This window comes from Cibotium barometz, chromosome 1, assembly GCF_041138505.1.
Source record: "Cibotium barometz isolate CiBa-2024 chromosome 1, ASM4113850v1, whole genome shotgun sequence".
Classification (NCBI taxonomy): domain Eukaryota; kingdom Viridiplantae; phylum Streptophyta; class Polypodiopsida; order Cyatheales; family Cibotiaceae; genus Cibotium; species Cibotium barometz.
In genome coordinates, this window is record NC_141046.1 from 40,876,481 (window position 1) to 40,894,908 (window position 18,428).

Sequence of the window (18,428 nt, forward strand, 5' to 3'; positions counted from 1 at the left end):
GCTTGGATGCTTCTTTGACGATTGCTTGAGTATGTCTATATACCACTTTGAACCACTTAACATCAAAGATGAACACTTTGAAAGCTCTAAATCCAATCTCCAAGATGTGTTGAATTGTTCCAAAATATTCAAGTTTCTCTGCTATAATATTATTATCTCTTCTACTAGCTCAACTATCTTGGCCAAAACTTGCCATTATACCACAATCATATGTGATTCTCTTGGAGTCCACACATTGAGTGTGAAAATGTTGACCTTCTGACCACATTGCATTATGCACTTTATACTGCAACCCTATAAAAAATCTTAAATATAGCTTATATGTAAGCAATTTAATATTCAACATTATATATCTTAGTAAAATAAAATATGTAATAGTTAAATATTAAAACATCTTTACCTACATGGTAGTCACATCCCCTTGCATACTCCCATTCTTCTCTTGCAATCTCCTCTTCCATCCTTTCGGCTTGCTCTGGGGCATCTCTAAGAAATTCAATATTGCAATCCTTTGTTGGAAGAGGTTGGGTGGGTATGCCACTCGTATATGCCATGTGCCTTTGTGTTGATCTCTTAAATTCTCCTCTATCCTTATCTTTCTTGCATCTTCATATTTCTCAATCCACTTTTCCATCACATAAGTGTTAAGAGAGAAGACAAAATATAATGACCTTTTTGCACATGGATTCATCCATGTGCAAAATAAGTGTTAAGAGAGAAGACAAATATAATGACCTTTTTGCACATAGATTCATCCATCTTTGAAATGCGTCCTTTTCCATGTGGCATATGTGACACCATTCGTTCATCCTCGTCGTTATGCATGAATTTAGGCATAGATGGATGAACTTTTTTTACATATTATGAGATATATACGAGGGATTCTTGCACCAACCATCCCTCTACCATGCTAACTATCATGAGAAATAACAATCATACATATTACATCCTTTCAACATTGAAGACTGTAAACTCCAAAAGGAAATCTTGCATAAACCTACAATGTAATGAGTGATGTTTTGTCTCTCCCCAATTGTCCACCATAGCTTCTGTGAACAACTCAAGCTCTGTTTTGAAGGTACTTCATTGTTGCTTTGTTGTGTTGCTTCTACTCATTAGCATGATAATGTTATTAAAGAAACCCCAAAGTTTAGAGAGGCTTGCAATGTTGCAATCATCGGCGGTTATAAAGTCATTAATCGGTTACACGAGAAAGGATGGAGGTTGGAAATAAAAATTCACAAACAAATGGAATGCTTGAAAATAAAAGAAGTAAAGAATGAGAAATGTTTATTTGTTAAAAAGCCTTAGGGGTTTTTCTTAAAGTAGTTAGTGTGAGAAAATGAGAAAAAATTTAAAATGTAATCATTAACATGGGTTGGGAGAGAGTTTTAGATATGAAAGGACTTCAAAAAAAGTGATTCTCCCCCTATCCCCATACACATTTTGGATGAGGTAGCAATTTGGGTGTTTGATGTATGGAGTACCACGGAGAGCATCCAGCACATGGTGCGCTTGTTCTCATGATCGATATCGATGACATATGTCGAGGTATTTACACATTTATTACTTCTTAAGTTTTTTTAGTCGTTTATTTACATGTTTAAATGTACTTTTCTATATTTTTACATGAGCGGCATGGTTGATTGTGTCACATAGGGTCCCACACCTACCATTGAGAGACTCACTCAGGAGTTGGTAGAGGCGAAAGGCGGAGATCGACCGCCTTAGAGCTGCATTATGCAGATGGCAGAGACAGCTACTACTGCAGAGGCATGGCATGCGAGAGTCTAACATCCAATAGGTAGGTTTCTCTTGTACGTAAAAGAGTTATAATTAAGGTCCTAAGTTATAAATTTCTTTAAGTAATACCTAATGAGAGAGACTAATCAATTATTTTTATGCTTTACTTTTTGCATAGGCTCGAATTGAGGTAGAGAGTTCTAGAGCTGAGGCGCAAGAGCACATGATTATGGAGTGGATTGCACAGCATAGGGCAGAGAAGTTGATGCTACATGTTCAAGAGTTCCACAGATCCTCAGACGTGACAGTGCCTTACTTGCCTCTATATCCATGGCCTGTTAATAGAGGTTTTTTGATGACCTCTTCCCTCAGGATGCACCACCATTCCTCCATGATGTGCCTGCTCTCTGCACTCTATGTATCGAGGACATTGACAGTACTGGTGGATATGCTCTGGGATGTGGACATTTTTTCCATTTCTCTTGCATCACCCAGGAGCTAGTACGCTTCTGAGCATGGCCCTCTTGCCGCGCACGCATCGACCTAGAGACATACAGCGTTTTGGGCATTGATGATCTTCACCCAGGCTTTGCTCGAGTAGATGCTAGGATTGGCAGGCCTCTTGATTTTACCTCAGCTACTTGGGACTCGATGCTGCCGATGACAGAGATCAGGAGGCTGAGGTGCCTCCAGAGATTGAGTGGATTGCACACGAGTTTGATGCATACCAGAGAGTCCTTCACAAGAGCCAGATCACAGCATACGAGCATGTGGGTGGTGCTGGTCCTAGTGGCACATCAGGTGATGGTGCTAGTAGCAGTGCTGCTTCTCATGAGCAGCGTGTCCTTATTACAGCAGAGGAGCTTACATGCATAGTGGCAGGCACGTACCATTGTTGATTACAGATTTTGGGTTTATAGAAAGAGACGTCTTGCAGTAGCACAACGTAGAGAGAGGGAGAGAGTTATAGCAACTTATGGGACTCGTGAGCTCCCGAGTACACTGGCACCAGCTTATGATCCTGCCTTTGAGGCGGCAGACCTCCGCGCACATATTCGATGACCCCTGTAGCTAGCACAGCCTCCTCGACGTGCACAATAGCCTCAATGCGCACGTCAACCACCAGTCAAAGATGACGATTTTGATTGGATTGCCGTTGATAGTGACTAAACTCAGACTAGCTGGGTTAGCTCACTTACATTGTACCTAGATTTATGGGCAGTGACTAACCTTAGACTAGCTAGGGTATCTCATTTTCATCATGCCTTGATCTTTTGAGTTAGTGGTGGCTAAACCTAGTGGCTAAACCTAGAGTAGCTAGGTTAGCTCACATTTTGATGTACTTATTTGATGCGTATATCATTATGAGTGTTTTCATTATTGAGTATCATTACATTTTAGTTGATGTTCATGGTTTTTTTATTTTTTTAACACTTTGGCTATCATATTGTTTGTTGAAAATCCCCATGCCATCATACGCAAACATGCTCCGATGGTGGTGGGGACCAAACTTTGCAAACATGTGGGGGGAGGCCACCCCCACATGCTTGCAAAGTTTGGTCACCACATCGGAGCAAGTTTGGGTTTGTAATTAGCGCCCAATGCAGATTTTTCAAGTCTCTTGCTGCTTAAGAGGCCATGGAAAATCTGAGTCTTCCCCATACCATCGTACCCAAATATGTTCCAATGGGAACCAAACTTTGCAAGCATGTGGGGGAGGCCCACTCCCACATTTTTGCAAAGTTTGGTCATGAGAAGAGCATGTTTGGGTTAGTAATCGCCCGGTGTGGATTTTTCAAGTCTCTTGGTGCTTAAGAGGCCATGGAAAATCTGGGTCTTCCCCATACCATCGTACCCAAACATGCTCCGATAGGGACCAAACTTTGCAAGCATGTGGGGGGGGCTCACCCCCACATGCTTGCAAAGTTTGGTCATGATCAGAGCAAGTTGGGCTAGTAATTAGCGCCTAGTATAGATTTTTCAAGTCTCTTGGTGCTTAAGAGGCAATGAAAAATCTGGGTCTTCCCCATACCATCGTACCCAAACATGCTTCGATGGGGACCAAACTTTGCAAGAAAGTGGGGGGGGACCACCCCCACATGCTTGCAAAGTTTGGTCCCCATCGGAGCATGTTTGGGTTAGTAAGTAGCACCCAGTGTGGAGTTTTCAAGTCTCTTGGTGCTTAAGAGGCCATGGAAAATCCGGGTCTTCCCCATACCATCGTACCCAAACATGCTCCGATGGGGGGGATCAAACTTTGCAAGCATGTGGGGGGGCCCACCCCCATGCTTGCAAAGTTTGATCATGATCAGAGCATGTTTGGGTTAGTAAGTAGCGCCCGGTGCGGATTTTTCAAGTCTCTTGGTGCTTAAGAGGCCACGAAAAATCCGAGTCTTCCCCATACCATCGTACCCAAACATGCTCTGATGGGGACAATCTTTGCAAGCATATGGGGGAGCCCAGCCCCACATGCTTGCAAAGTTTGATCATTATTAGAGCATGTTTGGGTTAGTAATTGGCGCTCGGTGTGGATTTTTCAAGTCTCTTGGTGCTTAAGAGGCCATGGAAAATCTGGGTCTTCCCCATACCATCGTACCCAAACTCGATGGGGACCTAACTTTGCAAACATGTGGGAGGCCCACCTCCACATGCTTGCAAAGTTTGGTCATGATGATCAGAGCATGTTTGGGTTAGTAATTAGTGCCCGGTGTGGATTTTGCAAGTCTCTTGGTGCTTAAGAGGCCATGGAAAATCCGGGTCTTCCCCATACCATCGTACCCAAACATGCTCCGATGGGGACCAAACTTTGCAAAACACGTTGGGGGGGGGCACCCCCACATGATGGCAAAGTTTGGTCATGATTAGAGCATTGGGTTAGTAATTAGTGCCTGTGTGAGGATTTTTCAAGTGTCTTGGTGCTTAAGAGGCCATGGAAAATCCGGGTCTTCCCCATACCATCGTACACCCAAACATGCTCTGATGGGGACTAAACTTTGCAAGCATGTGGGGAGGGCCCACCCCCACATGCTTACAAAGTCTGGTCATGATCGGAGCATGTTCGGGTTAGTAATTCGCGTCGGGACCAAACTTTGCAAGCATGCGGGGAGGGCCCACCCCCACATGCTTACAAAGTCTGGTCATGATCGGAGCATGTTGGGGTTAGTAATTCATGTCGGGACCAAACTTTGCAAGCATGTGGGGAGGGCCCACCCCCACATGCTTACAAAGTCTGGTCATGATCGGAGCATGTTCGGGTTAGTAATTCGCGCCGGGTGTGCAGATTTTTCAAGTCTCTTGGTGCTTAAGAGGCCATGGAAAATCCGAGTCTTCCCCATACCATCGTACCCAAACATGCTCCAATGGGGACCAAACTTTTCAAGAATGTGGGAGGGCCCACCTCCACATGCTTGTAGAGTTTGGTCATGATCGGAGCATGTTCGGGTTAGTAATTAGTGCCCGTGCAGATTTTTCAAGTCTCTTTGTGAGACCCCTCTGCCCCCTCCACGCACCGGATTCCCGGTTGCTAGCAGCGGAAGTAGCTTCCTCTTTTGCACAGGGCAGGTTTTCCCACTCATCAAGGCCTCACCCTCGAATGTCCGGACACGAGACTAATCTGGTGATCATTCCGAAATCGAAACTGGGAAAATTTCCCTTGCCCGAAAACCAGGACGATTCCACCTTTTTTATTTTCTTAACGAATTTTCTAACGAGCTCAAGAGATTAAACTATCCTTCACCTGATTAAACCAGATAGAAGGAAAACTATCACTAAATTAATTTGAAGAAATTAACGTTTTTCCTAACCGAAATTAGGCACAACCGTTGATCTAATCATCTGAGGAAATCAACACTTTTTTCCTAACCGAAATCAGGCAGAGCCGTTGATCTACTCATTTGAGAAATTTTTCACGGTTTTATCTAACTACTCGAATTCTAAGCGTATTCATATTATTTCAATTTAATTATTAAAACTCCACTAATTCCAGCCTATTCCTATTATTTCAATTTAATTATTAAAACTCCACTTCATCCGGCCCATGGGTTAGCCACCACGCAACCACTGGAATTGGTAGAACCAGACAATTACTCACCCACCCATAATTGAATGCCGTTCTTAACTTTTGCTTTCGAATACAGATACGCACACAGTCCTCTTTAAAACTTTAACATATAAAATAATCCATTGACAAACAGTTATTGGTTACAGATATCATAACTCAAAATTTTCATCCAGTCCCTTGTTTCTCAAAAAACAGTATCACTCTGGACTCTCCGTTGAGACCCACTAGTCAGCAACAACGAGATCCAATATAACAGATTACAATAGTCATTTCGTCCATCCTACATATCTTCCATGACATACGCATGGGTGCCTGGTCAGAACCCTCCAGGATCCTCCTTAGGTGTCCTGGCACTTCACTTAGGGACTGCTTCATCGGCCCTTACCCATCGTACCGGAAGCACACTATTTTTCAACCATACCGAGGCTGGTCAGGCTTTACCGTGTGAGCCATCCTTTGAACACTCCCTGCCAGCGTTGCAACCGAACTTTCCTTAGAAAAACATATACCAAATGCTCCCTCCAGCATTCTGACGTAAGACAGTCCTTTAAGAAAACAAGGTTTCTATGCAAGTTTTCAGTTTGATTTTCTTTTGAATACAATGAGTATTTCTTGAATCAGTATCCCCAAAACTTCTTGAACGGAATTCTAAAATTTCATACCAGAATTCCTCGAGTTCTGTAACCTTGATCCACAGATCAATTCGAAGGGTCTCAAACTTAGTTTCAGATTTTCCGAGAGTTTTGAGTGTATTTTTTTAAACTGGTCACATCTTCTTTCCTCGAAACTGACGAAAGAGTTTGGTCTTGGTCATAGTCTGATTCAAGGTTCGAGTCGGATAAGATTTTCCCTCAACTAACTTTCTCGAAAAGGTTTGATAATTTAATTACTATTTTATCGAATTTCTTTCTTTGAATATACACTTAACTGATTTCAAAATTAGTTATGAATTCCAATGAATTAATCATTTTTTTGAATAATTTGATCTTGACAGATTTCTTGAATTTTCTTTTTATAAACCGCACGGTGAATATAAAACGATAGAAATTTCTCTCTTAGAGTATTTAATCATTCATTTATCAATTACTCATAGAATTTAAACATAGAATTTAAGAGAATTCTAATTTTGATATAAAAATTCTTTATACATCTATTTATGCATAAAAATCAACTTCAATGAGAATAACACTTTTATATAAAAGAAAATCCTTTTTTGCATCTATTTATGCATAAAATCAAATTTAATAGGAATAACACTTTTAAAATAAAAAGAATTTCTTTATGCATCTTTCTATGCATAAAAATCAAATTTAATGAGAATAACACTTTTATAATAATAAAAAATTTCCATTATGCATCTTTCTATGCATAGAAATTAAATTTAATGAGAATAACACTTTTATAATTTTAAAAAAATCCATTATGCATCTTTCTATGCATAGAAATTAAATTTAATGAGAATAACACTTTTATAATTAAAAAATTTCCTTTATGCATCTTTCTATGCATAAAAATCAAATTTAATAAGAATAACACTTTTATAATAAAAAAATTTCCATAATGCATCTTTCTATGCATAAAAATCAATTTTAATAAGAATAACACTGTTGAAATAAAAAATTTTCTTTATGCATCTTTCTATGCATAAAAATCAAATTTAATAATTAATATCAGTGATATCTATGCATATTCATAGGTGAATATAAACATGGAGTACTCTCGTTTATCTTCTTGTATATTGTCATGTTGATCTTATGCCTTGATGAATTGTGATGGCAGTTTCCATCCATGTCTCGTTACGTTTGGACCTAAACGTCCAAACGTTTAGGGAGGAAATGAGTGTGAAAATGATCGAGGTCGTAAAAGTAATGCCTCCAGACGGCCCAGTGGACTTCATCCCGCCGCCCAATCCACGAGGGGGGATAGGTCCCCGTGAGCCTCTTACATGGACTCCGTACTTGGGAGAAGAGCCATGGCTCCATCCTGAAGCCCAGTCCTATGGATTCCATTAATAAATAGTTTTTTCTTTATCGATGTGTTGTTGGATTTCTTCTTCCAACAAATGTACTCCACTCTGTAACATGTTGTTTGTAAATATGCAACTACACATGTACATTTATATTTTTTTGCACATATTTAGTGTTATTGGAGAGAGAACATCAATTGTAAATGCACTTTTAATTTGCAAATCGGAGGATCAAATTTGCTACTGTGTTCCTTCATTACTTGTTTTCTTACTTTAGGCCTTTTTATGTACATAAAAATTCAATTGGGAAATTTTTACCTTCAATACATTGTTTTAAACAATAAAGCATTACAAAAGCAATGTTCTGAATAGATAAGTTTATTGCATATGAAAAATACATTGTCACCGTATACATATACATGGTCGCATCATATATCTTCTAGTGCCTCCAATTCATGTGGGGCTGCAACATCTTTACAAATGATCTGATGCTCTCTTCTTCTACTTACCTTCCGACCATCGAGCTTGAAGCAACAAAATTGATCTGGAGGATTCTGAATAGTGTTAGTGAGAAAATTAAACTCTCCACCAACTTCATTTGATGTCTACTAATGGTGAAGAATCTTCTGTTAGAAAGCTTCACATTCACCTCCATAGGCATTGAGACAGATTTACAGTTAGTAGTCATTCCAAATGCTATGACAATGTCCCAAGCATACTTTTGCTGTGATATGAAGATCTTGCATGACTCCTACCAAATCTTAATCCCCAAACATAAATGCATAAGATCCAAGTCTATCATCTCAAACTCATAGCTCAGCGTAGCCATTGTCTATTGGATCATTTCTTCATTGTCACCTGTGATGTTTAAGTCATCTACATACAGGATAACAAAAGAAATATTGACATGCCATTTTGGAACATACAAATTAGTATCAGAAGCACTTCTAGTGAACCCAATCTTGTCTATCTTGTGATATCATGCCCTTGGGGCCTGTTTCAACCCATACAATGCCTTCTACAACCTGCAAACTTTGTTTTCTGATATGGGCATCTCAAAACCTAAGCTACATATACCTCCTCCTTGAGATGTCCGTTCAGAAATGTTGATTTGATATGTGAAAAACTAGCCAATGTTTATGAGAAACCAAGGCAAGTATTGCCTTGATAGTTGTCATGCAAGCTATGGGAGCAAAGGTTTTAGCAAAGTCGAAACCCTCCACCTATGAAAATCCCTGTGAAACCAACCTAGCTTTGTATTTTTTAAGTGAGTTATCAGTCTTATACTTAGCTTTCCAAGCCCATTTAGTACCAATTACTTTTCTATTTGGTGGTCAATCAACTAGCTCCCAGGTGTTGTTCTTTATGATATTATCATACTTAGATTGCATCACGGCTTTCCACTTTGGATGTGCTAAGGCTTCATCCAAAGTGACTGGCTCCTTCACTATTCCCATTATCTCAACCACCATCAAGGCCATGTTGACAATGAGATTAGATGCTCTTCACATATGGGTTCTATGGTCACAAAGCAATTTGATTTGGAACTATGGGCTAAAGCCTTGGCACCATGGGCATGGAAAATAATAAGTGTAGTGTGAAAAGGGGCCATGGTATATAAGAGAATGTGGTTTCCCTAATCACAATTAACTTGGCTCATGAAGTTGTTTCATTTCTTGTACAAGGTCAGGGTATGAGCCAAGTTTGAGTTTGTTTGTTTTTTTTACTATTTGGGTCTCATTTGTTTTTTTCTCCTTTGGTTTTGCTTGGGTTTTTTTGGGTCTCATTTGTTTTTTTCTCCTTTGGTTTTGCTTGGGTTTTTTTGGTTTGCTCAAAGTCAGTCTATGTGCTGACTAAATGAGAATCCTAATCAATCTCATTCATGTAGACTGGTTCATTGGACTCTCGCAAGTTTACCCATTCTAATTTCTCAACAGGGTTACTCTCCTTTAAAGATTTCTTTCTTCTATGGCTCTTCTTCTTTTTGGGATCCTGGCCAAGGTAGCTTGGGTTTATGTGTTCTTTTCTACAATCGGTGTGTTTTGAGCCATGAGTCTGTTATTGTATTTAAAAATGGATTAGGGTTCTTTAAGATTTTTTTTCTGAGTTTGGTTTCTCACCCCAATCATGTTGAGGGGCATAATGGTGGGACCATTTTACTGATTTGAAAATGTTTATATCGTAGAGGCGAGGCTGGGCAAGCAGCACATGGAGGTGGCATGGGTTCCACGGGTAGCTAAGCAATTTTTGAAGGCCCACCAAGCCTACCTCAAAGTTTAGGTAGGAGGCGAAAAAATCAAATAGTGATTTGAAATGAAAGATTTGGGTGAGCTACAATACTTCTTGGGTATAGAGATGATTAGATCAAGTGATGGGATTTGGCTTTTGCAAAGGCAATATGCTTTGGACATGTTGTCAAAGTGTGGGACACATGGCTGTAGGAGGGCTTTCAGACTCCTCGCAAGGGGCTTCCTAAACCACCCTCGGGTGGGCTCATCTACTATGAGGTGTCTGGCCCTTGGACAAGTTTCTTGTTTGCAGAGGTACGCTTGTGGTTAGACACACTATTGAGGTATTCCGAGTATTTGAATCTCTTTCTTGGTAAGTTTCTGGCAAGTGGATCCATTGGAAGAATCAACATCCGCATGGGTAATCCTTGTTTATGAATTGTAGCATACTTGGTCTTGGAAATCTGGTGTGCTCGCAAGGACATCTTGTTTCTTTGGGGGGGCAGGTTCTGTGAACTATCTCCATGTGGCATCCCCCGTTGTACTCAATTGTGTTACTAATTAAATCAATGATTACGTCTCACATAAAAAGAAAAAAAAAACTTCATCAAACAATCAAATGTAACTTTGTGCTGAGAGTGAACCTCTGACCAGCTAGTTTCAGTGTTGTAAATAGACATCAGAAAGTAAGCAAGCCGCTAAGAGATGCATATGAAGCTTAGAACAGACAAAGCTTGAAACAAACTTCATGGAGCCTAGCCAATGATTGCAACAAGACAAGAGGCTAAAATCCAGATGAGGCCCTTGCATTCTGAACCGATCTTTTCCATTGATGCTCCAGCATTAGCCTAGTCCTGGAGAGTCTCAAGCAGACACAGGCTTGCTGAAGCATTTTTGGCAATCATTTGCACATTCAATTTACAATATTGTTACAGGACAAAGGAAGCCTTTACGATGATCCTTGTTCGAGATCAAGTTTCAACTATGCATTGCAACTCCTTTTTGATGAAGGATCTGTTGCTGCATAAATGCCCCATCAACATCCAACCTGATTCACCTGCACATTGTTGGGGGAAGTTCTTTCCATGGACAGGAGCACTTCATTGATCTTCACCAGGACTGCTTTCAATTCATATTCCTCAGCCAGCTTCTTCTCTGCAGAAAGGGGAGACACCTGGTTTGAAAACTCTGGCAGATTTTGACAGTTCAATTTAACAAAAGCTCTTGGCGAGCGAGGAATCATGCGCCGTAGGCATCCCTTGATGCTCTGTTCTCTGCAGAAACTGGTCATCCAAGTGAAAAGTTTGCTAGAGTATCGTGTGCACATGCTGTGAAACTTTGATGATATTGATGATTTCTGCCTGCTAACTCTTGGAGCTCTTCCCTCTGGATTCTTGACTGAGAAGACGACCACCATATGGTCATGGTTGTAGGTGCCAATCTCTTCACATCTTTGTGCAGATTCTTCTACGTTAATTTGGGTTTCTAACTGGCTATGCAAAGAAGTCTTATCTAACTCAGGTCTCTGCATCAACAAACCACAAAAAATCTCTTCCTCACTCCGGGCTTTGAACTGGCTGAGTAGAGGAGTCTTCACTGTCTCAGGACTTTGTGTCCACAACTCACAAGAAATCTCCTCCACCTTCTCTTGAACCTGTTTGACAAACCATTAAACCATATGAGTGCTGTAACGTAACATATAGTTGGAATCATGAGACTTCTAGGTACTATTACTTCCAGAAAGTTTCTGGTGACAGCTTACCGAATCAAAACCTTGCTGTGTTTGCTCAGTTAGCATAGTGCTTGAAGTTTGTATGCTGCCTTCCTGTACAAAGCAACATGTTTCTTTGAAGGTAGGACAAGATCGTCTCTTTTGTGAATCAGGAAACAATTTCTCCACCACATTTTGCGAAGGCACATCAGAATTCTTCCAATCAATTGCCTTGTGTTCAATCGGATTGCTCAGTGGCTCGGCATCAATGGCACTTGATTCCGGTCCATAAACTGCATTGTTGATCTCCTCAAAGACCTCATTTTCAAGTCTAGTGAGAGGCTTCAGCACCTTGTTCATTGCTTTGATATCCTCTTGCAATCTCTTCAGGTCTACAGAGTCTGGCGAATGACCCCTGATCTTGGGCTGTTTCATACCAACATGAAGTGAACACGTTAGCATTATGGAGAGAGGCTACAGGTATTTAAGTACGACCTTCATCAGGGGCCATGTATCCTTACTTTGGAAGAACTGAGAGTTGTTCTTGCCCAGGCTGGACCAGACTCCAAGTTCTCTTTCTTGCCATAGAATGCCTTATTGTGCAGACTTGCCATGGTGCAAGAGTTCTGGCTGGGCTTAACCACCACTTCATCTTCTGTTTCCAGTGAGCTAAGCCTATTCAGCTCTTCCCCTGAGTCTCCATTTGGCTTTCTCATGAGGGTCCTTTTAAAAGCTGGCTGATATGCACGCATTGTGTTTGGATGCAGCAATCTGTCTTTTTCCAAGTCCAAGTTGTAGACCTCAGCATGAAAATCATCAAAAGTATTCTCGTCCAAAGCTGTCAAGGGCTTCAAAATGGAGTTCATGCACCGGATGTCCTCTGAAATCCTTTTGAACTCGACTTCCCTCTTTTTCTGTCCTGGCTTCATAGTGGACTGCAAACAAAAAAAGTTACAGCTTGGTAAGCCCACCAATAGGCACCATGAAAATAAAATGCAGTAAACAGACTGCAAAGCAAAGCAGATATGCCAGACACAGGTGACGATTTTCATTTGACACGAGTTTTTACTCTTGTAACAAAGTTAGGTTAATAAAAAAGTTTTTCACAAAAAACAAAAATTCCTTATAAAGCCTTTGCCTTAAGCTGATCCTTTTCTCATGCAGTTTATCCTTCATCTGCATTGAATGTTACACTAAACCATAAACATCCACATCTTGTCACATGTTTCACTACATAAACATGCTCAGCTCTTGTGTGAACAACCCATAAGAGTATCGCATGCAATGATTATGTCTGATTTCCGTTAATAATCCAATTGATAACGATGACTTGTCAAAATAATATATACCATTACATCAGTTATAAAGCAGCAACAATGATGCCCTTTGTCAAGGATCATAAAAAACAAATGAACATGTTTATATGCATGCATTCTACAAACTAACATTGCAAATAGGTAACACCATCAGATCCACCCCGAGTGTCCAAGTTCATGTCAAGGCAGAAGTGAATCGCTTGGCTATCATGTTCTGACTTAATTACATTTAGCTCAATATCACTATCTGTGAGTTTGTAACTTCAAGAAAAATCAAACAACAGCAATTCCCATGTGGAACAATCTGGCCACCCTACAATGTTATAAAGTCGCCAAACAGAAGGAGCAGAGAAAACCAAGCTTCTTGAATGCAATCAACCGTAACAGATCTTCCTCCAATTACAGGCCCTTCTGGCCAATCATTCATAGACAGCTTTGCCACTCTGCTTGCCATTGAAGGCCTAGCATTACTCCCATAATCAACCACCCTGTCACTTGGAGTTTCTGACATTTCAAAACTCACAGCCAATAAGACATTGTGGATAGTAACGTCTTAAGCTCACTCTTGCATCACGAGAAGAACCGTATCAACTCTTCATGGCGGTTCCAGACATATGATAATCAGCTTTACCCGCACACACAAAGGCACTGAACCGATCTTTTCTCAGGATGTTGCCTGCTTCCTTATTATCTCCACCTTTGTAGGAACTCGCTCCAAGATATCCTGCTTTTTCTTTGAGCTGGTGGCTTTGTTCCTACCATGCTCTTAGTTTGTTTGATCACTTTAACACTGATTCTCGATTCCTAAGCTTCACAATCAAAAATTTATATACATGAGAAAACCGAAAATCCCACTCTCTTTTTGAATGGGCTTAGAACCAACACAAGCTCTCTTACACACACCATAGATGACGGCATCTCCTAACTTTCACACAACGTGTATAGCACTCCGTTTCATAACTCTTTGTCTAGCAGAAGGCGATAAAGCCTCTATTCTCTCCTAGCTTGCTAACAGTAAGAAGGCCTTGAAGATCCCATGATAGCTAAAGCTTATCTCTGAAAATGGCTGAACACTTGGCCAAACTCCTCTTGCATGCACACACACACACAGACAAATTGTTTAAGTTATTTCTTGAACTTAACAAGAAAAGTGTCTAAAGCTGATGCTTTACTCTCTCTCAACTGCTTCTCCATTATGCAGTTCACATAGTGTCCGCTAGCAGAACCCCATATGAGGTAAATTTGGCAATTCAACCTCAACAACACAAACCAAGTGCGTGCACAATTTTTCATATCGAGAGCCACAAAAGCTAAACGGGATGAAATCTAAAAAGCTGCAAACAAGGAGAGTACTCAATGGTCTTAAAGACTCAAACACGTAGGTACATACATTCAAGGTAGTCTTTGTGAGAATTTCCACAGTTAAGATAGCAATTCATAGCTACCCTTGAAACGGATCATGGTATGGGGTTATGGCTCATAACAATCCATAACTATGAGATGAAACTATCATAACAAAACTCTTCACAGAAATTAACCAAGAAGTAAGAAGCATTGCCTTGCGTCACTTACATAGAACATGGAAATCAATGTGTGTAGGCTTCATAGAACAAGGTCAGAAGCGCGGCATCATAGACATGCATGGCCAGGGTTTCATGTCTCAGATGATTAGGGTTATTTGACAAAAGAACAAGAAAATCTTGCTAAGAAAGAGGGAGGAAGGACCAACCTGGAGCTATGGTGCTGGCGGCGGCGGCGAGCTTACTTCTGATTTCGTCGGGAACCTACACGAGGCAGTTTGTAAAGAAGACTTAGCTCACACAGAGTCGCATGGAATCAGCTCTCATTTAGATGCCCTTATATATAGAATGCAACGGCTCCATGCGTTACAGATCGCTTTTGGGTCTATTTTTGCAAGTTCCTCATTATTATGAGACCGGATCCCTTAATTTGGGTTTCTTACAGCTTTTGCTCCTATGCCCTTCTGTATTGAAAACATATTTTATTTCACACTTTCAAATTTACAACCTACAAAATATACTTTTCATCAATATATCTTTTGTAAAAATCAGACAAAAAATATCTTACAATACCATGAATAAAGTTTCAATAAGTATTAAATAAAAAGACATGCTTCTAAATTTATGAACCATTATGGCATATATAATGTATAACGTAAGTCTCTTTCTTTTGCCAAAGAAAAAGACCACCACTCCAAAATTCTTATAAGGTAACAAAAAATGAAACCACATTCTAAGCGGTCATGACCTCAGGATTACAATGGCTCTTCATGTCATCCCACAAAAGAAATATGGCATCCTAATCCACCTCCATAGCATTTTGCAGCCAATTGTAAGAAAAAAACGTCAACATATTCAATGTTTCCAAGCCTAAGCGATTTCAATCTTCAAATTTGATCCAATTCATCTTGGAGAATGCTCTCTCACAATCCACCATACTTGCAACAATGACTAGACATGCACGCCATAGCTTCTTCATTTCACCATATATTTGATCCCATTCCTCATGTGACCACAAAACTACCTTGCTACATGAATACTCATTCCTGAGCATGCTCGTTTCAACCTGATCATAAATCTTCATATTGTAACTTGCAAGCATTCACATTCACTAAGTTTGCAAATTTCTCCAACAAAACCTGCATCCATATTTTACCCATGGCAAAACAAGATTTGTGATCTTGTGGATAGTCCTTTGGACTAAAGACCTTTTCTGCCTCAAAGAGCTTCAAATCTTGGAATCGAACACTTAGCATGAGATCACTTAGGCAGCTTTCCCAAGAGTTTAGATTGCTACATGGGTCCTTCTCTCCAAAAGCATGAATATGTAGAGCATGTACTCCATATGTATGATTATCACCCTAATAAAGATATCCACCTATAGCTTTTACAACAAAGTCTAAATAGTAATTTGTTGCTTGCCCAAATTCATCTCGCAATCTAGTCTTTAAGATTTACATCGTGGAAACAAGATCTGTACCAATGGATGTTATATCAATAAGCTCACATTGAAACTTTTTGTTTAGAATATTCAAGTGGTGAAACACATCTACAATCAAATGCAAAAAGGACTCTATCTTGAAAGGTGTGAAATAACCATACAAGTCACATCTTTCACTCATCCAAATACCCAAAATTGCAGGCATAAGTTTAAAAGCCTTTGAGCTACCTCACCATGTGAACGCCAACGAACATCATGCACCTTCCTCATGCACTTGCAAATGAAAGACATCACCAAGCTCTTTGAGTTCATTGTGTCTTTTATAAGAGCTTCTTATCCCCACTGAAAGATTTTATGGCTCCCTTCTCAACAAGCTTGAAGATAGAAAAAGTCTCTAATGCATCCTTTGCTGCCAATGCCTCACGATGGGCAATGCAATGTACCCCCACCAAGTGAGGCAGTTCTATTGCAAATTGAGTAACAAGACCATTCTCTAAACTAACCATGACATTATAGCAATCCGTGGAAAATCCAACTAGGTTTAATTTTGGCAAGTGAAGCTCCAAAAGGCAAGCACAAAAGGATTGCATATAATGCATTAGAGCTGAACCACTACTTGTAGTAAGAAACCTCAAAAAACGATTACAAACTGGGCCACTTCCCTTATTTACAAGGTATATGATACACACGATAGGAAAGCACACAAAGCTTGGAGAAGAAGATATACAAGCCAAGGGAAAAAACCTCCTAAAGAGGGAAAAAGTGCCCCGGTGGTCCTAAGTGTGTTCACACACATCACTGCCTATATATATGGCAACAAATCTCCCCTGAGAGTGATGGTGTAAACGAGAGCTGGCACTCATATATAGGGAAGTGCCATGCCCGAAGTAGATCAGTCCACAAAGGGGAGCAAGCCCAAAGCTTTGCGGGGAAAGCTTCGAACTTCTCACGAGGAAGCGCCTTTGTGAAAAGATCGGCGAGGTTGTCCTGTGTTGGCACATAGGCCAAGCTAATCTCTCCTGCTGAAAGTCTCTCTCTGACATAGTGATAATGCAGCTTTGTGCGAGCATGAAAAACTGGGTTTCTCGCAGCTGCCAATGCGCTCTGACTATCAGTGTAGATAGAGGTGGCAGACTCCTGTCCAACACCCAAGTCAGCCATAAGCCGTCTGAGGTACACACACTCAACCGTAGCTGTGAAAGCTGCCCTGTACTCAGCTTCACAACTAGAAGTGGCCACAGTAGGTTGCTTCTTGCTCAACCAAGATATGCATGACCTACCGAGCATGAAACAAAAACCACTTGTGGACACTCTTGTGTCATAGCAACCAGCCCAATCTGAGTCTGAAAAAGCATGTAAATCTCGCAGCAACGATCCCCCCTTGGGATAAAGCAACCTAAGATGTATGGTGCTACTCAAGTAGCGAAAGATGCATTTAACTGCCTTCCAATGCTAAGACCTAGTCTATGCATAAACCTGCTCACCTGTGAGACTGCAAACTGAATGTCCGGCCTCGTAATGCATACATAAATGCATACATAAATGAGACAACCACAGCTGTCTGATAGAGTGTGACACCAGTATCATGAAGACAACTTCAAACTTGTCTCCATTGGAGTAGCAATAGGCTTGCAGTCTTCAAGGCCAAATCTCCACAACAATGTCTCAATATACTTTGTCTGACACAAAGTAATACCTCCATCACACTGTTTAAATTGTATCCCCAAATAATGATGCAAATACCCCAAATCTGACATCTCAAAAGAGGCATTCAAATCAGTCTTAAAATCAGCAATATGACCCTCATTTGGTCCTGTGAGCAGCATGTCATCGACATATAGAGCAATGATTAGATGTACATCATCCACACGTTTAGCATACAAAGTGCCTTCTGTTGGACTATTCTAAAAACCATGTGCAGTCAAATATGCATGTATCTTTTCATACTAAGTTCATGGAGCTTGCTTTAAACCATATAAAGCCTTTTTCAACCTACACACTTTGTTTTCCTGCCCTCTTTAAACAAAACCACGAGGCTGCGATACATACACCTCCTCATGAAAATCTCCATTCAAGAACGCAGTCTTTATGTCCAACTAATGTACATTCCAACCTTTATGAGCTGCCAATGCACAAATGCTACGAATGGTAGTCATACGACAAGTGGGAGCAAAGGTCTCATCAAAATCAATGCCCTTTTCTTGAGCATAACCCTTTGCAACAAGTCTAGCCTTATAGCGATCAACACTGCCATCTGGCTTTCGTTTCAACTTAAAAACCCACTTACATTCAATGACCTTTTTACCAATAGGCAAATCACACAAAGACCATGTACCATTCTTCATTATAGCATCATATTCACTTTGCATTGCAGCCAACCAAATTTCTGATTTTTGTGCCTCATCAAATGAAAGAGGTTCTTCCTCTTCACACATACTAGACA

The 18,428-nt window shown here is 40.4% G+C and overlaps 1 protein-coding gene across 1 annotated transcript; it reads right to left on the reverse strand.

Annotated features, from left to right (window-relative positions):
- Nucleotides 1-10,779: 10,779 nt before the first annotated feature.
- Nucleotides 10,780-14,984, reverse strand: LOC147642006 (uncharacterized). Its single transcript, XM_086802121.1, has 4 exons — nucleotides 14,754-14,984; nucleotides 12,230-12,643; nucleotides 11,760-12,134; nucleotides 10,780-11,651 (listed from the first exon to the last, which is right to left on the reverse strand). The coding sequence occupies exons 2-4, from the start codon at nucleotides 12,635-12,637 to the stop codon at nucleotides 11,034-11,036; spliced, it is 1,401 nt and encodes a 466-aa protein (XP_086658247.1). The 5' UTR covers nucleotides 12,638-12,643; nucleotides 14,754-14,984; the 3' UTR covers nucleotides 10,780-11,033.
- Between the last annotated feature and the right edge of the window lie 3,444 nt (nucleotides 14,985-18,428).